The sequence below is a fragment of the Pipistrellus hanaki genome (assembly GCF_964339955.1).
Source record: "Pipistrellus hanaki genome assembly, chromosome: 15".
NCBI lineage: Eukaryota > Metazoa > Chordata > Mammalia > Chiroptera > Vespertilionidae > Pipistrellus > Pipistrellus hanaki.
The window spans coordinates 28,607,904-28,631,852 of NC_140517.1; the positions used below are offsets into that span (position 1 = coordinate 28,607,904).

General features: G+C 64.0%; 1 protein-coding gene across 1 annotated transcript in view; it reads right to left on the reverse strand.

Annotated features, from left to right (window-relative positions):
* Nucleotides 1-23,949, reverse strand: part of PEPD (peptidase D) — a 110,943-nt gene continuing 86,994 nt past the window's right edge. Inside the window, exons 10-15 of the mRNA XM_084905647.1 lie at nt 21,031-21,099; nt 19,316-19,393; nt 10,697-10,845; nt 4,137-4,321; nt 911-1,102; nt 1-494 (exon numbers count right to left, since the gene is read on the reverse strand). Of these exons, the coding sequence (XP_084761773.1) occupies nt 357-494; nt 911-1,102; nt 4,137-4,321; nt 10,697-10,845; nt 19,316-19,393; nt 21,031-21,099 (811 nt within the window). The 3' untranslated portion in view covers nt 1-356. The remainder of the gene's footprint in view (nt 495-910; nt 1,103-4,136; nt 4,322-10,696; nt 10,846-19,315; nt 19,394-21,030; nt 21,100-23,949) is intronic.

The following is a 23,949-nucleotide window of genomic DNA, read 5'->3' on the forward strand; positions in this document are numbered from 1 at the left end:
CCATCTTGGGAAACTTTAATTGAAAATTCCATTCTGTGCATTGATTTTTGAGAGAAAACAAAACACTGGAAATCTTTCTTTCCTGAGCAAAGGAATACAAATGACAGACACAATTTAGTGGCTATTAAAGAACAGGGTTTTTTTGTAATTAGCATTTTAAGAGCCACTGTCATTTAAACAAAGTATTAACAGATTAGGGTGTGATCTTGTAGAAAGTTAATGGAAGTGCTCCTCCTGGGATTCAAAGCACTATTTGGCGTGGTCAAACTTCGGGGCTGGCATGTGATTTCTCAGCTCCATCTCTCGCTGCTGGCCGGCCAGGCAGCAGGCTGCCCCCCGGGCACTTCCAGCTGGCTCTACTTTGGGCCAGAGAAGGAAGTAAAGGCCTTGTCACAGCCTGCCATGCATGCTTCGATCTCCTCCACCGTGCGGGGCGCACAGGTCAGCAGCTCTGAGCCACCGTCAGTCACCGCGACGTCCTCCTCGATGCGCACCTGTCAGACCCATGGCCTGTTTCTGAGCTGGCCTCACGCTCAGGTTAGAGGGCCAGCCCTGCCAGCTCAGGCTGACCGCCACTGAGTGGGAGCAGCCCTTTCAGGGGATGGTCGCTACTGCCCCTGACCACAGGGGCCGGCCTCAAAGGCCTTCCGGGGACAGCAGAGGGAAAGGCTCATCCCCGGGGCCACGCGCTCATGCCGCCTGCCAACCCTGTCCTTGCCCTTGCACGCTGCCAGGAGGATGGGAGCCCCAGGAGTGGGCAGGGGTTTGCAGAATTTCTCTCTTCTGTGAGGGCTGACAGACCACAGGAAAGGGAGGCCACTAGGGCTCCTGTCCTGGGACAAAGAGGTGACAGGCAGCAGCAGGGGGTATTCTGGGAGCGAGGACAGGGGGCCCATTGACTGGTACTCACCCCTCCAAACCCACGGAAGCGCTGCAGAACCTCCCGGTTAAAGAAGCAGGCGCGCGCCGGGTCAGCCAGGGCCTCGTCCAGGAGGTGGTCGATGAAGTAGATGCCCGGCTCCACAGTGAGCACCATGCCTGGCGCCAGGTGCCTTGCAGTGCGCAGGCTCCGCAGGCCGGGCTCATCAATGCGCTCCACGCCCTGCGGTGAGGAGGATGAGGGACACCCTAGCGAGGCTCCCTCCGCCCACGCAGGCGTTCTGGGTGAAGGCTGGCTCCAGCCTGTGTGGCGGCAGCAGCGCTGTGCACAGGCACTTCAGAGGAGACCCTGTCCTCTGCACACACCCCGGATCTTAGTGGCCTTGCCCGTTACCCTGAGAACTGCCTGCGGGAGCCCTGTGGACACCACATGCACACACACAGGCAAGCGGCCCAGAGGGCTGGCTGGCTGGCTGTCCGGCGGCCCTCACCTGGGCCTTCTCCGCACCAGGGGAAAAGCCAAAGCCGTGAAGCCAAAAAAGCTCTTAAGGAGGCTGCGAGGCTGCGTGGGCTGCATCCCTTCCTTCAGGCAGCTCCGTGAAAACGAGCCCCAGAAGTGCTGGGCCCGGCCGCCCAGGCCAAGTGGGTTTTCCATGTGGCCTTCCAGGGGGAGGGACAGGTGCTGCCATCAGGACGGGCCTGCCAGCACCAGCTCTGGCGGGTATTTGCGCAAATGCACGCGTATTCCGTGTACATGGCTCTTGCCCAGACTCTTGGCTACCCAGCTCAGCCCTGGGCAACGGCTCCCAGCCCTTTAGGAGGAGTGGGCAGCAGCGGCAGCTGCTCCCTGCAGAGGCATCCCCTCCTCGACATGACCCAGCCTGGGCCCGTCTTCTCACCCGGGTGTAGCTGACAGGGCTGCCCGGCTGCGAGGGCAGGTGGTGCCTAAGACACTTGCAGAATTTCCCCATCCTCCTCAGGTCCCTGGGGCAAGGCCTGGGAGTGAGTGGGCAGCAAGCAAGCTTTGGTCAGGCCGTGAGCGTGCTCGGCCCCGCTCGCAGCAATCCCTGCAGCCCAGCTGCTGGAGACGGAGCTGTCACTTCTGACTGTTTGGGGGCCAAGAACATCAGACTTCAATTAGTGGTTCATGTAAGGTAACCAGAAACAGGCTGGCTCGGCCTCCAAGGCCGGGCACAGCGGGGAAGGCTGTGGCCGTTTCCATGAGGGCAGGGACAGTGGGACACAGACTGGCGTGCACAGCCACTCGGACCTGGCATGAGCCCTGCTGGGATGGAGGTGAGGAAGGGACACAAGGCACCGTGACCCCCGTGGGTCATGCTCTGGGCACAGAAGCCTGTCTGGTGGGTTGCTCAGCCACACAAGGGGTAAGGCAGGAGGGTGGGGGACCCGGAAGGGTCCAGTCTGGAATGGCAATCCTGGTGCCAAGTGACTGGGGTTATCTCCTGCCCAGAAACTGCTCGTCAGAGCTACGAGTCGGGGTCTCTGCTCCTTCCATCTGAAGTCTGTGCCTGCCCTGGCCCCCCCACTCCTGTGCCTTACCTTCATGCTACCCCCAAGTGTCTGTCCCTTTTTTCACTCCAAGGTTGCCAAAGCCAGGGGCCTGGCGGAGGCAGAGACCCGCCAAGGTCATGGCCCGGCTCCCCTCAGTTGCTCTGGGCCCAGGCAGAGCTGTCCCACGGACGTGCGGACAGGAGGGCATCTGCTTGAGCTTGTACTCAGACAGGCTTCCTTCCCCAAATGTCAGGTGAGGAGAGGGAGGAATGGCAGGGACCCCTGGGGCACAGTCCACCAACCACTGCCCCTTTACAGCATTCCTGCTCCGAGTCTGCCCTGGGGCCAACGGGACGGCCAGAGCGGGGCTGGGAGGACAGGGCTGGGCAGAGTGCAGGGCAGATCCCTCTGGCCCAGGGGCTCCAGCCCCTTCGGAGGTGGGGGCCCTGGCTTCTGCCTGGCCCACGTGGGGTTACACCCGGGCAGAGGGCTTGACAGGGCCTCAACTTTTACTGGGCTCCGAGCAGAGGAGACCCAGATGTGTCTGCAGGCCTGAAGTAAAACAAATGACTTTTATAGGAAAAGCCATATTTTTTCCACAATGTTTATCTGTCAGAAGAATAGTCTGAGCACAAAGGGCTGCTTACTGGAAAAGATGAAAACAGTTTGCTGCCAATTTTCTCTGGTGGAAAAAAGTGCTTTGGCGACTAATGAATAACGAACCTCAGTTAACAATGTCTGGAAGGCCCTGCTCTTGGCTCCCTGTACACAATGTGATGGATAGAAATTAGGAAATTAAAACTGATTTTGTTTCTCCAAATTTAACTGTTTACACTTGAGGAAAAAATAATTGAATAATAATGCTTCTCTTGAGCAATCCCCCGTTACCCCCCCAAAGTCGTTCTCAGTGCTTTCAAAATACCCTGCAGCCAGCAGGCCAAGCCTAGTCTTGGCTAACTGGCTGGTGGGCCCCAGGGCGTGCACTGGTTGCACAATCAGCCCCTGCGCCGTGGGCACCGGGCCAGGCGGCAGGACCCGGTTCGCCCCCACCCACTGGGGCCCGAGAGGCTGCAGCCACCTGCCGGGCAGGGCCTCCCAGGGCCCTCTGGGTGGTCCTTTCGGGGACCAGTCGGTAGGAGGTGGATGGGAAAGCCTGGCTGGGGACGCCACGCAAGCTCCCCCCTGGCCAAGGAGAGACCGCCATGGGGAGGGAGGGTCAGGGGGTCTGCTGCTGGCTTGTGAGGGCACTGGGCTCAGCTAGTCCCAGGGGAACCAGGGCCAGTACCAGCTGGTGGAGCCCTGTCATCCCAGTCTGGATGAAGCCAGAGGCAGGAGGGCATGGCGAGTACACTGCCAGCCCCGTCATTAAGACCCAGCTTCGGGGCTCCCGCTGGCTGTGGGGACCCCATGCATGGCACACCGGCCACCTACCAGCCTTCAGGAAAGGCCACACCCAGTGCACCGCCCCGGCCTCTCTGCAGAGTGCAGCCCCCCGCAGGCAGGTCCTATGAGGCGGCCACTGGAGGAGGCATTGCTCACAGAAGCTCCCGCCTTGGCCTTGGGGGTGTGGACACTGTGGCAGCAGCCTGGAACAGGACCAGCCAATAGGTGGAAGGGGAGGAGGGGCATGGGCCTTGCCTGACTCCCTGCACTCCAGCCGTCTCCCAGAGCCCCACCCCACCCTGGGGAGTTCGGCTCAGTGACAGCCCACCGGCGGGCTCCTTGGGCCGCGTGTGCACACTGACCTCTGGGTAGCCTCCCACGTCGTGCACATCAATGCCCAGGAAGTGGCCGAGCCCATGAGGCATGAACACGGCTCCCAGGTGGGCCTGGACCATGGCGTCGATGCTGCCGCTCAGGATGCCGATGCGGGCCAGCTCCTCCAGGTGGATGCGGTCAGCCAGGCGGTGCATGTCAGGCCACCAAACGCCTGCGGCTCAGAAGGAGGCTCAGTAAGCTGTGGAGACTGGTGGCCTGGCCAGGGCTTCCCAGGGCAAGATTTGGGGGACACAAAGCCCTCACTGGCTGTGGCGGGATGTCCTGAGGCGAGGGCAGGGGTGATGAGGCTGGGTGCCCTCCATGCAGGGCTTTGCCAGCCACAGCTCTGGAACTTAATCCCACCTTCTCCACTGGGTCCTCAGGGGCAGGCTTGACACCCGTGGCCAGGGCCTAGACAGGCCTGCTCCCAGGCCATGCTGTCTGTCCCTCTCCCCGGCCAGCGTGTGCTTTGGGGGCCGTGGGATCTCAGCCAGATCACTGGGCACCAGAAGGAGCCGAGTGTCCCCATCAGTGGGTGTGGGGGATGGAGGCTGCAGGGAACCCCAGACAAGGCTCAGGCCCAAGTGCTGCTCAGGCTGTGGGGCCAGAAGCAGCCATGGCTGGGGAGAGGAGCCTCCTGCAGCCGCCACCCCCCTCCATGGGGCTGAACGTCTCTGGAGCCACTGTAGGAGAGCCAAGGTCTCTGGGGTGAAGGTGCGGCTGGCACAGCCTCACGGGCTGGCTGGCAGGGGTCTGTGACCCCTCCTGCTATTAGCTCTGGGTGACCATCTCTGTGGCAGCCCAAACATCCAAGCCCCAGGCTGCTAATCAAGCTCATCTTTGCCCCACATTTCTGAGGCCAAGGCCTCTGTGGAGAGCATTCCCAGGCGCTGAGTTTCAGGGTGAGCAGGCTCTCCAGGGCTCTGGCTCAGCCCCGCCCGCATCCGCCGGGGCCTTTGGGGCGCAGCCTGGGGCTTTGGAGAAGCATGCTCAGCCCTGCCCATGGGCTCCATGGAGCCCCACCTTCAGCCTTGCCCACGGCGCTCAGCACAAGCACTACAGAGGGACCAGGCCAGTGAAGCTCCTTGCCCCTCCTCACGAGGGCCAAGTTTGGGCAGACCACGTGGCCCCAGGGCGCCCAGGGCCAGGTGGACAGGTTGGGGGCCCGCACCTTTATACTGTGCTCTGGCCGCAGAGGTGGCCATTACCGGTCCATATAACCCCTTCCATGTGGCAACCCTGGCTCCCAAGACGCCCCATTCCCCCTGCCCTCACAGCTATAGTCTGTTCTCTGCACAGCCCATCACCGTCGACCTCCGCTGCAGGAGGCAGCACTGGGATCCTGGACTGTGAGGGCTGCACTGGTCCCTCGCTGGCCACGGCTGGGCCCCCAGCAGCGGGCTGGGCTCAGGGCCCTGAACCTCAGAGGGCAGGCGATGGCTCGTGGGGTAGAGAGAGACGGGCCATAGGCACCAGTCCCCCAGATGGGGGTCCCTCCCCTGCCAGAGACAGAGGCCCCACAGTTGGGGTCTTGGGTGGGTGAAGGCCCAGGGCTAGTCTAACCTCTTGGGTTCCTGGGATCCAGACTCGGAGCAGGTGGAAGGTAAGAGGGGGTGGGGTGGCATCCTGGCTAGTTCACATGGCAGTGGCTGCCCAGGGCCCAAGGTGCAGGGAGACCAGGATGCAGGACACCCAGGCCTGTCCCCGGAGACAGGGGCCTCCGTGGAGCCCAGCCCTGTTCTCCCCACCTTGGCCCACGGGGTGCCGGGGTGGGGGTGATGTCCTGGGCTCTGGAGTCCGGCTACTCGCTCTGTGGAGGGAGAGCCACCTGCACCCCCTCTGCAGCCAGGGTGGGAGCCTTTTCTAAAGGTATGGCCATCTGAAACCAAGACCCGGCGCACCGATGCCAGCTCAGCTGCTCTGTGCTGTGCGACCAGGGCAAGCCGGCGCTCTGAGCCTCTGAGGCCACCTGTGCGAACATGCCGCGTGGTGCCTGGAGAGCCGGCTGCAGAGGCGCCCACCGGGGACTGGGTCACACTGCCCGCCAACTGCCGTAAGCCACCATTCACCCGTCACTGTGTCCAGCCAGACCCTGGGTCTACTTTCTGTTCTCTTGTGGGCACAAGCTGGGTCTGCTTCAGCCTTGGAACACTGCTCTCCTCCAAGACAGACACCCGCACTCCCTCTCCCGCTCCCCAGGCAAGGCCACCCAGTGCCAGAAGCACACTAAGGTCTCCCCGCCTCAGGCCTGACCCGACACTCCTCATCCTTGGGGACTTAGCATCAAAGTCAGCTTCACCCTGGAGTCCTTCCCCATCCCTCTCTTCGCTGTCCCAGTGATTTCTCCCCTTGCTCCTAACCCTCTGGACAGGTCTGCCTCCCTGTTCCTCCTGTGTCCTCCAGGAGAGCGATGCCCCAGCTCTGACCCTCGGGCCGGGCAGAGTGAGTGCCCCCCGGGCCTGGCAGAGTGAGTGCCGGTTCAGAGGGGAATGAATGCACTGCCTGCTCTGCCCTAAGGTCTGCTCCCGTCAGAGGCTCCTAGCCTGAAAGGGCCCCAAGCAGCTCTGCACACTTGGAAGGCTGCCTGGGCTGAGGGGCATCCTGTGTGGAGCCCAGGCCCCAACCCCAGCGCAGTGCTGCTCTGCGGAGGCCTTCCCCGGGGCCAAAGGAAAGCCCCCAGAAGCAGCCTGCCTTCGGCCCTGGCCAGCTTCCAGCGGGCGGCCTCGCAGAGGGGTCAGGTATAAATCACGCTCGCGCTGGCAGCTCGGCTCCTCTCCGGTCCTCGGGGCCCCTGTGGGGCCGGACGTGTGGGCCCAGGCGGTCCCCACGGCGCCTCCAGTCTCCTCGCCTGTGGGCCCTCGGGGAAGGCCTCGTACACGGCGCTCTTGGCCGGGAGTGAGTGCTGCCTGTGTGTGGTTAGGGTTGTGACAGTGACTAAACCTCCAGCAACTTGGCCCAGTGTCTGGCCCGGATGGTGTTACGACATCCGTGGCCAGGCCAAGGGTCCCTGAAGTGTGTGGAGGCTGCTGTAGGGGTGGGGTGGGCACAATTGGAGGGGGTCCCCACCGCCAAGGCCCGGCCCACAGTTCGAGGCCCAGGCCTGACTCCTGGGCTCCCTGCACCTCAGAGCTCACAGGCCCCTCGGAGCCCCCACAGCCCAGCCCGAAGCCATCAGAGGTCCCCCACACCTGCTCATACTGGGGACACCACGTTGGGGGGGTTACACTGCAGAGACAGGTGCCATCTGCCTCCAGCACACACCAAATCTTGTCCTGTTGTCCCAAACCTCTCCCGAATCTGAAGCCCCCACCCCTCCTGCCCCCTGCTGTTTCCTCCCCCCCCCTCCGCCTAAGGCGGAGACACCAAGGCCATCTCTTTAGAACACAGGTCAGATGGGGCCAGTCCGTGCCCCGAGGACAGAGCCCCACGTTCCTCAGCCCAGCTTCCCTCTCCAGCCTCACCCCTCCTCCGCTCTGGGCCAACAGAGCGGTGTCTTCCACTGCTGCTTCCTTAGCGGGGGACCACCCCTCCAAGGGTCCTTCCTTCCCAGACTCAGCCCATTCCTCCTGGGCCTCTGCTGAAACTCTCCAGGAAGCCCTCCCAGACTGCCCTCTCCTGTGCTGTCAGGACACAGCACACTGGCAGTGCCCTGGTTACAGCCTCTGAGCGCTGAGAGGGCGGGACCTGTGCCTGCTCCATGCCAGGTACACGTGTGGCCTGTGTATGAGCCACAGCTGTCTTCGTGGCTCTCTTGCAGCCAGTGCTGTCACCTCAGGGCCCAGGGCTTGGATGTGCACCCACCACACTCCTGTGCACTCAGACCCCAGTAACCTCTCGGTCTGTGCCCTATCACCTGCCTGTGGGCTCAGAGGGCCCAGCCCCCAGTATGTGTGCAGAGCAGCCCCAGGTCACCACCTGCCCCCCCTCAGACCACACCTTGCCCTGATGGGCTGGGAGCCGGCTGGGCCTTCTGCTGGGGCTGGTTCCCAGAGCCTCAGAGGCATCCATCACAGCCTTGGGGCCTCCTGCCCGGAGTGTGACGGCCTGGGGGCTCAGAGGCCCTGAGCCAAGACCCGCCCCCCCCCCCCCCCCCCCCCGGCCCCGCTCCTCAGCTGCATCCTCGCAGTCTCTTCCAGACAGAGAGCTCACTTCATGCTAAGACAATGGCCCTCCAGGGATGATACATGAGCCAGGCCCTGGGGGGTGCAGGAGGGGAGGCGTAGGGCAGGGGTCCCAAGGCAGGCCCTGTGGGCTGCAGGGAGCTGCCTGGCAGGCTAAGCTGGCCCCGGGATGAGGGCCTCCAGCCTACCCCCCTCAAACCCCTGCCTCTGCCAGAATCTCTGGGGACCCCCTCTCGCTGCCGAAGGGCAGGATAGCGTGTGCCCGAGTTGCAGGCGCCTGGCTGCTGAGTTGAACGCGGATGTCTCGCTCAGTGTCCTCGTGGTCCCCCCTCCCTCTGGCAGAGCGCCCCGAGGAGTAAATGAGGCCAGGGCGGGCGGAACTCACCGCTGTCCTATAGCAAGCAGGAGGACTTCTGAGGCCAGAAGACCACACAGGCCCAGAGACAGCCCTCCTGCCAGAGGGCACCTGTGGTCTGGGTGGTGCGCGGTGCCCCCACCTCTGTCAGCTGACCCCCACGTTCCTCGCCATCTTTAAGGAGAGGCCTGCTAAGGAGAGTCCAACCCCTGCCCCACTGAGGGAAACAGCCCGCAAAGGTGCCTGACCACAGGCCACGGGAGCCACGTGGGCTGGCACAGCTCCCGGTGCCCTTCCCACCGGCCACCGCGGCTCTAACAGCATCCTCTCCTGCTGTCTGGCCCTCTCGGCACCAAGGCACTTCCCACCGGCAACCAGAACCTGACAACCAGAACCTGGCTCCAGGGCAGAGCCAGAAGTGGGGCAGCTGCACGCACGCACGCACGCACAGGTTGTGCGTGGGATGACAGAGGGGTTGCTCCTACAGACCATGGAGGGCCCAGAGCCCAGTGCGTGGTCTGCACCACCCGTGTGGGAGCCGGGGGCGGGCTCAGGAGGGGGGCCCTGCAGCCCCAGGCCAGGGTGACCAGGGTGGGTGTGAACAAGGAGGGTGAGGGAGGTGCACTGGGTGCTGGAAGTGGGAGGGGAGGCTGCATTGGGCGTTTGAAGGAAATCTCAGTGCTCTGCGGTGCCTGGAGGGGCTGGGTCTGCCGAACAGCCCAGGCAAACGCTTGCACTGCACCTGAGATGCTTACGTAAATGACTGATGCTGAACTCAACCCTGGGGTAAAGGAGGGGTGTGAAGAGGAGACAAGCACTTGGGGCGGCTGCTGCACAGAGGCCGTGTTTACAGGCAATGGGGGCGGGGTGCATGCCGGCTTAAAGGGCAGAGTATGGAAAGGTCACAGCAAGCACTTGCTTCTCCCTCAGCCCCTGACCAGTGGTCCGCCCTGCACCTCCTCCGTGGACTTGAAGCACTGCCTCCTTCCCCTCATGGGGGGCACGCCGCCATCCTGCACTTGTCTTCGCAGCGGTCCCCCGGGAGCCGCCCGCAGTGATGAGGACGAACTGCTGCTTTTTAAACATCAGCACAGATGCTGTTTGCTTACGCAGCTGCTAAGCCAGGCGAGTCCCGTCAACAGCTCACGTTCCGGCTTCCTTGTCTTTCTCTGGGACATCTCTGAGCTCCTGATCCTGGGACTCATCACCAAGCTCTGTTCTCGTTGGACAAGGGAGGGTGTGGACGGGGCCTGGCCTCCCCCAGCACCCACCCTGGCTCCCAGCTTCTAACGAGGGGGGAGGGCTCCAGGGCAGGCAGGGGCCCCCCTCACAGTGCGCTCCTCGGAGGCAGTTGCTGGGGGCCCTCAAAAGCAGGACTCGGCTGTAAGTCACCCCAGCAGCTGCCTGTGGGCCGCAGGGGCTGTGGAGCCGGTGCCGAGCCCGGTGCTGGCCGGCAGGGAGCCCAGCGGGGCGCTCACACAGGACCTCTTCTCTTTCCTTTTTAAAATGAAGTCTCCTCAGAGGGGTGCAAGCTAACTGCCACAGCCCCAGTCATCTGAGCATGAGCTGAGTCCGGCCTTCAAGGCCTGTCACGGCCAAGCCCCATGGCCCCACAGCCTCCGCCTATTTCCCTGAATACCGAGGGACGCTCGGTGCCCGCCAGACCCAGCTGCAGCTGCTGGCCCTGGGCAAGAGGGCACCGCACGCTCAGCCAGGTGCCAGTGCCCAGCCCTGGCCCCGCCCCGCCTGCTGGAGCCCCGCCTGCTGGAACTGCGCTGGGACGCGGCAGGGAACGTGCTGACACCCAGTGGCCGGGCGGGCAGGGGGTGCGCAGGAGGTCAGAGGGCACAAGGGGCGACCTGGGCTGAGCTGGCTTGTGGTTTTGTTTCTGCGTGGCCGCCAGGCCCCTGTTCTGACACCCCCTGCGCCTTCTGGCTGCTCATCGAGGTGGAGATGGACTCCCCATGTCAAGTGTTAGACCTGCTTCTCTGTGGTGCCCACCTCAGAGCGCGGGGCCAGGCATACTGCGCCTCCACCCCACGCCAGGGGGTCCTCCCGGGCCCCTGCTCACCCGGCTTCATGGAGCTCATGACGGCCCGGCAGCTGCGCAGCACCGCCTCGTAGACGGCCCTCTGGTCCTGGGTGAACTTGCCGTTGGCAGGGAAGGAGCACGTGATGTCGGAGGCGAAGCAGTAGTACTCGCCGCCCATGTCAAACAGGCTGCGGGAGAGAGGGCATGAGGCCACGGTCTCACCCTGCCCATCGCTTCCTGCCCACCCGGCGCTCGAGGGCGGCAGCTGGGGCCTCCTAGCCCCGTGTCTTCTCACAGTGCACGAGCAGCAAAGGAGCCCTGCCCGTCCCGGGACCTCTGACCCCAGAGCAGGAAGACCCCGTGCACCCGCTGCCCTCCAGCACCTCTGCTGCCCAGGCCACTGGATGCTGGGCTGTGGAGACTCACTTGGAGAATGAGGGGGGGAGAGAGCTGCCCCCAGGACCCCTCCACCACCCGGCCTCCATGTGAACATCCCACAGACCCTCCCAGGACTGCCCTGCTCCCGGCACGGCGCGTGGCTGCAGCCAAGAGGCAATGCGCATGGCCTGCACAGGCCCTTAGCACGCATGCACCTGTCTGACAAGGAATGGACTGAGATGCACCACCTGCCTCCGCAGGCCCCGGTGTCTCCGTGAAAACCCAGCCAACAGGTCTGGTCAGCTCCGGCCGGAGCGCCTCCCTCTCCCTGCTCCGCAGGGCCCGGCAGAGGAGAGCCACCCCGCCCAGCAGGGTCTTCCCGGGGCCTGGCCAGCCGCACACCACCCTGCGGCTGCCCAGAGCCCCAGCATTCCCAGGGCAGAGCGGGCACAGCAGGCCGGAGCGAAGGAGTGGAGAGAGAGAGGAGGGACGAGGCCTGCAGCTGCAGCGTGAGCAGCAGTGACAGGTCGGCTGGGACAGATGGGCCGACTGCTGAGTCAGGAGAACAGGCCGCGATGACCTGCCCTCTGGACATCCAGTGACAGGGCCCTGGTGCCCCGACGTCAGGAGAGGGCCCAGCCGCGCTCCCACACCCTGGCTGCCAGACTGCACACAGGCTCCGGCCTCAGGACCCTCCCCCTGCACAGTGGGGGGGACAGAACTCACAGGGGCTGTTGGGTCCAGGCATGGCTCCCACTGGGCCCCAGGCTGACTAGGGCCCCGGATGGAAGGAGGAGGGCGCTCAAACAGATCCCCCTTCCCGTCTTGTCCCACCGGACCACTCGGCAGGCTGCTCAAGGCAAGCACAGGGTGGGCGCCCACCAGCCCTCACCCTCACAGGGTCAGGACCACGCCGAGGGACATGGTCTGGCCCAGGCCTGAGACCCTGCTGCGTCTTCAGGCCGGTGCACCAGAGCCAGGTGGGCTGAGATGGAGGGGCTGGGGTGCGTGACTGGCTGGAGCCGCTCAGCTTGGGGCCTGGCTGCCCGCTCCCCGTGGGGCCGGTCTGCAGCCACACATTCTGGGAGCCGAAGCGAGCGCAGGGGCAGAGCTGTGCCTTCGCTCCTGCCAGGGGCTCTCGCCCAAACCCAAATACTAAAGGTCAACACCGCCGCCCAACAGTGTCCTAAAAGCTGCCTGTCTTTGGGGGTCTCTACCCCACAGCCCACGTGGTGTGACAGGCAGCACCAAAACAGAATTTTAAAGGAAAAAACCGAATGCTCAGGATCCCCGGGTATTTTGCTGGAATACAGAGTTCCTAGCTGGGCACTCTTTAATCTCCCGTCTTTTTCCAATTGCAAAACACCACCAGCAGTGTCAACAGTGCAAAAAGCACCAGATAACACCTCAGGTGACTCGGGTGGGGAAGAGCCCCCGCAGCATAGCAGGGAACTGTGGGCTAGGTCCAAGTCACAGGCCGAGGGGGCCCTGGGCCTCACTCGAGGTGACCCACCACGCCGGTGTGGGAGCGGACGGTGAGACAGGCCCTGACAGAAACGCCCAGCCACCTGCTCCCCAGGAGGCTGCAGATGCCACAGGGCTGGGCCAGCGCTCCCTGCAGGTCGACTCCTGCCCAGGGCTCACTCCCCCAGGGCTGGCTGGGAAGATAGGCACATCTTTCCTCTCAACTACCGAGGCCCTGAGCGGGGGCATCAGCTGAGAGACCAGCACTTGGCCCTCAGAGCCTCTGTTCCCGCCTTTAAGATGGGACAGCCACAGTGCTGCAGGCTCGTGTCCTCTGGGGCCAGCGTGCAGGCAGGCATGGGACTGAGCTGCACGGGGCCCTGGGCCAGTGTCACCCGGGAGCAGAGCATTTTCATCCGGGTTCCTTGGAGGCAACGAAGGAAAATGGTTTGTGGCTTGTTGTTCAGAACAGGCAGGAATGGCCCGAGGAAGACAGTCAGGAGCGTGGGGGGACACAGATGCCGGGGCCCTGCAGCAGCACCCCGGGCGCGGAGCTCAGAGGAAACAGAAATCGCACTATTTAAAAAGCCAGGAAAGCCCACAGAGCACACAGACGCTACGGCGTCTAACAGCGAGAACAGACTTCCCAGGCGGACAGGCGACTCTGCTCAGCACCCAAGGAACACGGGGTGGCGGGCGGGTGCCTGGGGGGACCGGCCGGCCTGGCTTTGTCACTGAGATTCTCCAAGGCCTCGGCTGCATTTTTTTTGTTTTAAAATCATCCGCTTTCTGGAGAAGGAAGTGCACAAGCAGCCGGCAGCTCCATCCTGCCCCGCGATGCGCAAGCACGGGGCTCAAGTCTATTTTCGTGCTCTCAGTTCCCTATCTTTCTGCTTAAAAAAAAAAAAAAAGCAACCCCCCCCTCCCCACCCCGGAGTTCCTGCACACAAGTTATTCAGCTCCAAGCCATTCTGGAGCCCAGGGATGAAAGCCATCTCTTTCATAAATCATCTCCCGCCAACTCCTCTGTGTCCACTTCATCCGTCCTCTAACCAAGCTGACGATGGAGAATTCAGTCATTCTTTGGCTCAGCCGAGGACGCAGGGCCCTCCTCCCTGGCTGCCTGGAGACACCACCAGGAACCCTACCACCCTTGGCTGCGGGAGGTGTGTGATAATGTAAGACATCTGGGGGATACTCCGTCTCCAAGCACACGCTGGCCTCCCTCCTCGCATGTGTTCAGCGGCTTCTATTTCTGGCTGGGATGCGAGGCTCTGTCTTCCGCTGGCTCCTCCCGGCAGCTCCATGCCCGGGCTACCTGCCACCACAGGCCCACCCAGCCCCTCCCCGGCCCCTCGGCGCCCTCGGTCCCTCTGCAGGGACCAGCCAGCCCACAGGCAGGCGGCCTGCACCGGACTGGGCCGGTGACGAGGCTGGGAGCAGTCGGGGGAAGGCGGCAGTGCTTGCACAGGGCCGCTCCGCACTCGGCGTGCAGCTTCACGTTAACCTCACCACCTCACCCAAGACCGATGCGCACACGCACACGTGTGCACGCACACACCCAGCTCCGAGGACATTCTAGACCCCGACGTGCAGCCACCCAGTGTGTGTCCGAGGCCAGGCCAGGGGATTTCTGAGCGGCAGGAAACCCTCACTTCCCTTCAGACCTTAGCGTGAGACAGAAAGGAAGGCGCACCGGTCACTTCCAGCTTATGTGCCGCAGCGGGCAGCCCCTCCAGGGGCCCCTGAGCAGGCCGCCACTCCAGCCAGACGCTCCGAGTGCCAAGCCCGGTGTGCCGGGCGGCAAAGACCATCGCTGGAGTCCTGAGGTTCCTCTGGGCCGCAGGCTGGCCGCCAGGCAGACCTCTCCCCGATACCTTCGGGCATCCCCGCTCCCCAACCCAGCCTCGCAAGAGTGCCCCCGAGGGCAGGAAGGCAGGAGAGCCAGGCAGCAGCTCCTTGGCCAGCCATCCCAGCTCACTGGGGGCAAGAGCCGGCGCGGGCCGGGGCCTCCTGTGTGTCTGTTCCCTGGGGACAGGGCAGGAGCGGAGCAGCGATGCGGCCAGTCCCCAGGAAGGACCTGCAGGCACCCGGCCTGGTGTGTGGGTGGGACCCGGCGGCTGCCCCCCCAGGGCTGGCTGCCCGGCGGCCGTGGGGCGGGGGCTGGGCAGGGAGCGGCCGTGGGGGCGGCGGTGAGTCGCCGTCATGCGCGCAGCACATGCCGCGCTTCACTGTTCGGTCAGCGTGTCCCGTGGTGTCTGGGCCGAGTGTTCACGCTGGCCTGTGAGGTCATCTGAGTGGGGTGTGGGTACGAAACAAACAGGAAGGTGGGGGGGCCTGGGCTGGGCTTGGCCTGGCACCAGGGAGCAGGCCTGGGGGTGACGCTCATCCTATCAAGCCCACTGGGGCACCAGGCCCCCCACCCCAGCCCCTGGCCATCGGGGAGGAGCCCCCAGCCCCGACATGCAGGTCCGCAGGCCGCAGTGTGCAGGCACCAGCAGACAGACCCAGCGGCCTGCAGGGTGATGGATGTCTGTGACGGAGACGCAGGCTGCTGTCCACAGACAGGGGGCAAGCTGAGGGTGACCTTGCCAAGCAGTTTTAGCTAATGTCCAGGCCACATAAAAGCCGTGGAATTAGCAGGGAACGGACTTGAGAGAGGGGGCAGGAAGGAGCCAGCTGGTAGCAGCGCTGTGAGCAGGAAGAGGGTGGCCGGTTGGGAAAAGAGCCTGCCCTGGCCATGACCCCTCATCTGCCGGAGGAAAGAACAGGGCAGCGCGGGGCAGCTGGCAGAGGGGGGCTCTGATGCCACCTCAGCGCGGGATGTGCCATGGGCAGCGGGAGGAGCAGTGCATACAAGCGACATGCCGGCCAGGGTTCGGGGTCTTCAAGGGCGGACACCAGCAGCTCTCACACGTCAGGGCAGAGCGAAGTGGGGCTTTGGTGGACATAAGCGGTGTCCCTTCTTCGCGGGTCAGCAGGGCAAGGCGTGAGAGCTGGGGCTTCAGGCTGCCCATAATCGGGGAAGGAGACAGATGGGGCCCCAGTCCCCAACAGGGCTGGAGCGGGAAAGGCTGGGGCAGGTCTCTTCCCCTAACTGGGCTGGCCGCACCCCTCCAGCCCCCAGGACGCAGAAGACCAACGCCACAGGGAGAAGGCCCAGCCCACATGTTCTGAGTCTGTGCTGCCCTCTTCTGGCAAGTGCTGGGAGGTCTGGCTCACTACCCACCAGCCACTTCCTGTGGGCAGCCGGGCAAACCAGGCCTGTGATCCTTAGACTGGGGCTTTGACGGCTGAGAAGGGCCACAGGGCATCCTACCCCAGGGACCACTCCTCCGCAGGCTCAGATGGAGAGGCAGGTGAAGAGGGTGTCCCAGCTGCTTTCCAAATCAGAGCCCATTGGAAGCACACCTCCCACCGCCGTCCCGAGGGGTGAACCTGCTGACAGGACCAGGAGAGGCGGGTGCCAACAGGGTTGGCTTTAGAGTGGGCCCAGCACAAGAGTGGGCCCAACTCTAGGTGCACTGCTTCCCAGTGGATTTAAACGTGGACACCGGCTCCCCCTAGTGGCTCACGGGCAGCATGCCAGTTCTCAGCACCTCCACCCACTTTGGAGGCTCCAGTTTCCAAAGCCCAGGCTGTCTGGGGAGGACTAGGCAAGTGCAGGAGGGCGCAGAGGACGCGCGGGCGATAGGAGCTGGCGTGGGGTGAGGTGTGGGCCTCGAAACTCTCTGTGCAGCTCTCGGTGACAAGTCTGAGAGGGGCTAAGAACTTACAGGCCCCAATTTCCAGGGTGCTCACTGAGGCTGACGGAGGCCATGCCGGCTCCAGGGAAGCTCCTGGGACTGAAAGGACAGGTGTGGGAGGTGGCCTGGCCAGCTTCAGGCTCCACCGGGCACACACCCAGAGCACAGTCGGGGGCTGAACACAAAGCAGGCACACCACGTGACTCGAGGGCTGTGAACACACGGGCCTGGTTGCTCACCTCCAGCTTGTCCTGGAACCAGCTGCTGGAGCACAGGTAGGCGAGGCCCCGGCCTGCTGGCTCAGGGAGATGGCTGCCTAGGAGGTCTTAGCTGCCTAGGCCACGCTGGGCCAGGATCCACGCTCAGCACTACCATTACCGAGTCCTCCCAGAGCTACGAGCTGTGTTACCCCAATGATGACAGAGAAACCTGAGGCTGAGGGATGGCCACTCAGCAGGGGAAGGCCATCTGGGGACCCTCTGTGCTCATTGTCATACAGCCCCGCCTCTCTCAGGCTCCCTGTGTGTGTGTGTGTGGGGGGGGGGCACGGGTTTAGGATTCTGGGGAGAGGGTTAGGAAGGGCTGGTGCATTCAGCACCCACTCCCCACTCCCCACCTTATCCGGTCAAGTCTGACTCTGGACCAGTTCCGCCCCCAAACAGCCCCTGTGTTAGATCTCTCTGGGGCTGGGACACAGCGTCACTCTCCGGGAGATGCGGCTTCAGGAAGCATTTCGCACGCTGCTCATATTTTGGTTTCATACCTTATGATGAAGTGCCTCGGCTTTTATGTTGGGATAACAGTGATTTATTATTTACCAAATGCAGTGGGTGCTCAACAGATCAATTTCAATAAAACAATGGCTTATAAACGCTGCCAGCAATCTGGCCAAAGCAGTAATCAACAAAACATGTTGTTGTAAATGCTCCATAATAAATTGACTATAATAAACTCATAATTATTCTACTGGCTACATTTCAAAGTTGGCACTAGAAAAATAAAATCACCAATTTGGGCTTGGCATTAACATCCAAGGGATTCCTGGGATCACTTCTGTCTCTAAAGCCGTGACAGGAGACGCAGGTGCCAGCGCCGCCAGGAGGCTGAGGGCAGAGCACCTGGGCTGGGGCGGGGGCTGCTGTCCGCTGCGCCCTGGTCAGCCAGGCCCACCCCGAGGGGCCACCCCAGGATCAGAGCTGGGCCGGCTCTGCTGGGGTGAAGACACTCCCTGGGGCAAATCAAGGCGGGACGGGAGAAGCCGCCACTTCCTCTGGGTGTGCCGGCTCAGAGAGAAACACTCCCGCCCTCCGGCTGGCCAGGGCCGCCCGGAACAGCTGGGACCATTGTTGTGGCTGGTCCCAGACCCTGCCTGGGGCCCGGCTTCCCACGTCCTGTCCTCCCAGCCAGAACGGACCACAGAGTCAAAGAACATCAGGAAACACGACAGGAGGCCAGAGTCCTTGAAGAGGCCAGGCGGTCTGGTCTCTCTTTGGGGCCAACAGTGCTCAGCCAGGGCCCAGGGGGCAGGGCGGCCCTCTGTTTCCTCAGTCACCAGCTGAGCCAAGGCTGAGGCAGCCAACCTCTCCCAAACCCCTGGCCTGCCCTCGGGCCTGGTCCTCTCCGGTGTCTCAGTGACCTCGCCTGCCCCGGTCCCTCGTGGGAGCCGGGCGAGAAAATCTGCATCAACAGATGCCGCTGGTGCCAGGCCAGGGGAGGGCCGTGTCCAGGCGGCTGTGCGCCTCGGTCTGGGATGCTGGACACTCAGAGAGGGCCACAGGGAGCAGCGGGCTCCCGGCCCAGGCCCGGGGAGGCACCCGTGGGTTCTGCACCGCACAGTCCCCAGAGGTGTGTGCGGTCTCCATCCACCGACGTGTGACCTGAGGCTCGGAGTGGCACTGCGAGGCTGTTTCCTTCCTGAGGGCCGAGCTGGGCTCCTACCGACTCTGCCTGAGACACTCTCCCGTCCAGCCACTGACCGTGGGTGACGGAAGGGACTTGGCCACTCAAAAGGGTGGTGCACCCCGTGGTAGGGGGACCCTGGGACAGAGTAGGTTCCCCAAAACACCTGGCAGTGACAACTCGAGCACGCCTCTCAGTTCAGGGCCCTGAAGGACCCCGGGCACGGGCCCCACTCCTTGCCGCAGGGCTGGCCACACCTGCGTGAGGAGGGGTTTGGGACTCCGGCTCGGGGACAGACAGCAGGGCACGCGGAGAGGAGGCCTGGCACTGCCTGGAGCGGGCGGGGGCCTTGCTCAGGGGCCTCCGCAGCCGGCGGAAAAGGCTCCGAAGCCCCGGGAGGGACAGAGGACGGCCCACTCCGCCCTCAGCTGTGGTCCAGGGCCACAGCGCGGTGCGAAGCCACGACAGGCCCGCCAGTGGGGCTGTGGCCTCTGGGCGGCTCTCGGAAGCCCTATGGCGGTGGTGAGGAGTTCAGGGGCTGGGGGGCTGGTCCAGCACTGAGAGACACCCACAGAGCAGAGGCCCAGCAAGGTGGGACCCGGGCCCAGATGAGCGTCTCACACGGGGTCCCCAGGCAGGACCCGAGGGTCCGCCACAGGGAGGCCACGGAGGGCGGAGCCGCGGCCCCGCCCACACTGCTTCGTCATGGCTCCCTGAGGGGCAGGAGCACCGGGCGGCCCAGAAAAGGCGTGTGAACAGCGTGTGGCGAAGCAGCACCTCCGACCTCCTCCACCAACGGCTGCTATTGCCCAGGTCCTGCGCCGAGGCTGCCAGGCCTCAGAGGACAGGGGTGCCCGCTCCCAGCCCGGAGACAGAGGTGTCAGTGTGGTGGCGGATAGAGGTCAGAGGGCAGGGCCTGGGGGGCAGTTCAGGCCCTCTTCAAGGACCCGCCCCAGCCCCGCAGCACCAGCCCCCGCCCCTGGGGCTCCCTCGCTCCTGGAGAGGGGGCACCCCGAGGCCGGTGCCCTGCAGTGCGGCCGGGCCCAGAGCAGGACGGCCCCGTGGGGTCAGCCTCGGGGGCGGGACCAGAGGCCGTGAGTCCCTCCCGAGGTTGGTCCCCGTGGCCCCGCTCTGCACGCCGAGCCCGGGCCGGGAGCGCGGCCTCACTCACCACATGTCTCCGTCCCGGATGGTCCGGTCGTTGGGGGCCCCAGCGTGTCCATAGTGCAGGATGGCCGAGTTCTCACCGCTGCGGAGGGGGAGGGGAAGTCAGCAGCTCAGCCTCCCACAGGCCCCAGGCTGGGCCCCAACACCTGCCCCTCGGGCAGGACTATCCCCGAGGCAGAGGCCCAGGGTGCTGGTCAGGCCGCAGCCTGAGGTCACCCACAGCCACACATGGGTGGGCAGCCTCTCGGGTGGAGAGGGCCCTGCTACAGGGCTTCCCTGGCGCTGTGCTGGGGCAGGAGCTGGGCTGTGGGTCTGAGGGAGGACAGAACGGGGTCTGGGGAAGCCTCTCCCGGTGGCTGAGGGACAGGGGAGTCGTTCTGGGAGGCCTGGGCCGGGTCGGCCGCCGGGAGGCCTGCTGGGACGCAGACAGGGCCCGGCCTCTCGCTCCGTGCTCAGGAGAACGCTCCTCACGAGCGAGGCCTTTAAGAAAAAAAAGGACTTTCTCTGTCCAGAGGAAAAGCCTCACCTGGGTGTAATATTTATGGCCCTGTTTGGAGTCTCAGGAATCATAAAAGTAGAAATAATGATTTTTCTCTCTATCTACCAGAGAACATTTCCAAGGACTGACACGTCCACATGTATTATTCATGTGCCGAGGACGCCTGCTTCGCGGCTCCGTCCTGGCTGAGTGCGGCCAGACCATCTGACCAGGGAGGCAGGGGATAAAGGGCCACCCACAGCCAGGACATGCCCCTCACACACACACCTACACACACACACACACACACACACCTATACACACACACACACCTATACACACACACACACACCTATACACACACACACAGACCCGCACAGACACACACGTGTGCGCGTACACACACACACAGATACACACAGAAAAACCCACACACAGACCCCACACACACCTATACACACACAGACACGCACACACACACACAGACACACACACACAGACACGTCTGCATGCACACACACAGATACACACAGAAAAACACACTCACACACACACGCACGCACACACACGTAGACACGCACAGACACACACATCTGCATACACACACAGATACACACAGAAAAACACACACACGTGCACACACGTAGACACACACGCACAGACACACACAGAAAAACACACTCACACACACACGCACGCACACACACAGATACACACAGAAACACACAGAGATACACACAGAAACACACACAGACACACACACGCACAGACACACACAGAAACACACACATACACAGACACACACACACACAGAAACACACACACAGACACACACGCACAGACACACACATGCGCACACACACACAGAAACACACACACACAGACACAGACACAGAAACACACACATACACAGACACACACACGCACACACACACAGAAACACACACAGAGACACACACACGCACAGACACACACACACACACATGCGCACACACACAGACACACAGACACACACACACACACACACAGAAACACACACACACACACACACACAGGAGCCAGCATGCGGCGTGCGCTGTGTGGGAGGGTGAGGCGGCACCCAGAGCAGGCAGGCCGCCTCCGCTCCGGGCCGGGGGGGAGTGACTTCCACGCTTAGGTGGGCAGGCGTGGGCGCGGAGTGAGCAGGTGCCTCTGAGCTGGGGAACGGGGCCCTCCCTTTGCCGTGGCCGGAGGCCGCTCACCTGCCGCAGATGCAGGTGTAGGAGCTGTGGCGCATGCCGCCCCGCGAGTAGCAGTAGTGCTCGAAGAGGCTGCAGGAGAGGAGAGGAGGGGGGAGTCAGGTGCCGAGCCATCGCCGCCCGCCCGGCCCTGCGGGCCTGAGCCCGGCATCGCTCTGAGGGGCTGCAGCTGAGCGCCGGGTCAGCCACAGGCCACCGAGCACAGGGCTCAGTGTGGAGGGAGCAAGGCCAGAGGAGCTTGCCACCCGCAACACTGGTGCTGCCCAGCCTGCCAGGCCCATCGGCGGACAGCGCTGGCCCTGTGGGGAGACGGGCTGGCGTAGGGGCCAGTTTCTGCCGGGCTGGGGGTGATATCTCCCGGTGACTCCCACGTCCAGTGGCCACACCCCGCCACTGGGAGGGGCTGGGCACGGCCAGGGAGGAACACAAAAGCTCTCCCAGCCCCTGCGCTGGACTCACTGGGCCCCCGGGCCTGACCGCAGGGAGGGGCTCAGGGGAAGGCACAGGAGCTGCTGGGCACTGGCCTGGAGGATGGCCGAGGACAAGCAGGAAGGGCAGGACAGGGCGGTCTCCAGGAAGGCGGAGAGAGGCGGGGCCTTGCTTCTCCGGACTTGGGACAAGCCCCACCAGCCACACCCGCACCCACTCTCACTCCCACTCCCACACCTGCACCCACACCCGCACCCACTCCCACTCCCACACCCGCACCCACTCCCACACCCACTCCCACACCCGCACCCACTCCCACACCCACACCCGCACCCACTCCCACACCCGCACCCACTCCCACACCCACTCCCACACCCGCACCCACTCCCACACCCACTCCCGCACCCACTCCCACACCCGCACCCACTCCCACAGCCACACCCACTCCCACACCCGCACCCACTCCCACACCCACTCCCGCACCCGCACCCACACCCACTCCCACACCTGCTCCCACTCCCACACCCGCACCCACTCCCACACCCACACCCACTCCCACACCCACTCCCACACCCGCACCCACTCCCACACCCACTCCCACACCCACACCCACTCCCGCACCCACTCCCACACCCGCACCCACTCCCACACCCACACCCACTCCCACACCCACTCCCACACCCGCACCCACTCCCGCACCCACATCCACACCCACTCCCACACCCGCTCCCACACCCACTCCCACTCCCACACCCACTCCCACACCCACTCCCACACCCGCTCCCACTCCCACACCCACACCCACTCCCACACCCACTCCCACACCCGCACCCACTCCCACACCCACTCCCACACCCGCACCCACTCCCACACCCAAACCCACTCCCACACCCACTCCCACACCCAAACCCACTCCCACACCCACTCCCACACCCACTCCCACTCCCACACCCACTCCCACACCCACTCCCACACCCGCTCCCACTCCCACACCCACACCCACACCCACTCCCACACCCACTCCCACACCCGCACCCACTCCCACACCCACTCCCACACCCGCACCCACACCCAAACCCACTCCCACACCCACTCCCACACCCAAACCCACTCCCACACCCACTCCCACACCCACACCCACTCCCGCACCCGCACCCACACCCACATCCACACCCACTCCCACACCCGCTCCCGCTCCCACACCCACTCCCACTCCCACACCCACTCCCACTCCCGCACCCACTCCCACACCCACTCCCACACCCACACCCACTCCCACACCCACACCCACTCCCGCACCCACTCCCACACCCACTCCCACACCCACTCCCACACCCACTCCCACTCCCACACCCGCACCCACTCCCACTCCCACACCCGCACCCACTCCCACACCCGCACCCACTCCCACACCCACACCCACACCCACACCCACTCCCACACCCACACCCACTCCCACACCCACTCCCACACCCACACCCACTCCCACTCCCACACCCACTCCCACTCCCGCACCCGCACCCACTCCCACACCCGCACCCACTCCCACACCCACACCCACTCCCACACCCACACCCACACCCACTCCCGCACCCACTCCCGCACCCACTCCCACACCCACTCCCGCACCCACTCCCACACCCACTCCCACACCCGCACCCACTCCCGCACCCACTCCCACACCCGCACCCACTCCCACACCCACTCCCACTCCCACACCCACACCCGCACCCACACCCACTCCCGCACCCACACCCACACCCGCACCCACTCCCACACCCACTCCCACACCCACTCCCACACCCACTCCCACTCCCACACCCGCACCCACTCCCACACCCACACCCACTCCCGCACCCACACCCACACCCGCACCCACTCCCACACCCACTCCCACTCCCACATCAACAGTGTGAACCCTTGGGAGCCAGGAAGGCAAGAACTCTGGGGGGGCTAGGACGCCACCCCTCTCCCCACCAGCTGCCTTTGGAACTGGGAGGGCTGGTCTCTCCGTGGGACCCAGAGCTCCGAGGGCCCAGGCTCTACAGCACCCATCCGAGACCGGGCAATGGTGGGGACTGCTCTCCCCTCCCGAGGTGCCCTCCAGGAGGCCCTGCCCTGCCCACCCTCCACCATCAGGGGGCCAGGCACAGGGCGGTGCAGCCCACCCCTCCTCCCGCCTCCAGAAGCACAAGGCCTTGGAGCGTCGTGGGGAGTCTGCTCTGACATTCCGCCTGCTTTAGAGAACGTCTGCATGGAGCCTAACTTCCAGGCACTGTAAACACAGGCTTTGTGTAACTGTACAGTCGGGTACCAAGCAGCTGCTGGTCGGTTCAATCGGGTTCATGTTTGCCTGATGACCCTCATGGCTGGTATCTGTGAGGGAGACATCTCCTCCAGAGAAAGGACGTCAGGAACTGCCAGGGAGGCGGAGAGCCGCACGTTCCCGCTCACGGCAGGAGCACTCAGCCGGCTGCCGCCGACTTCAGCCTC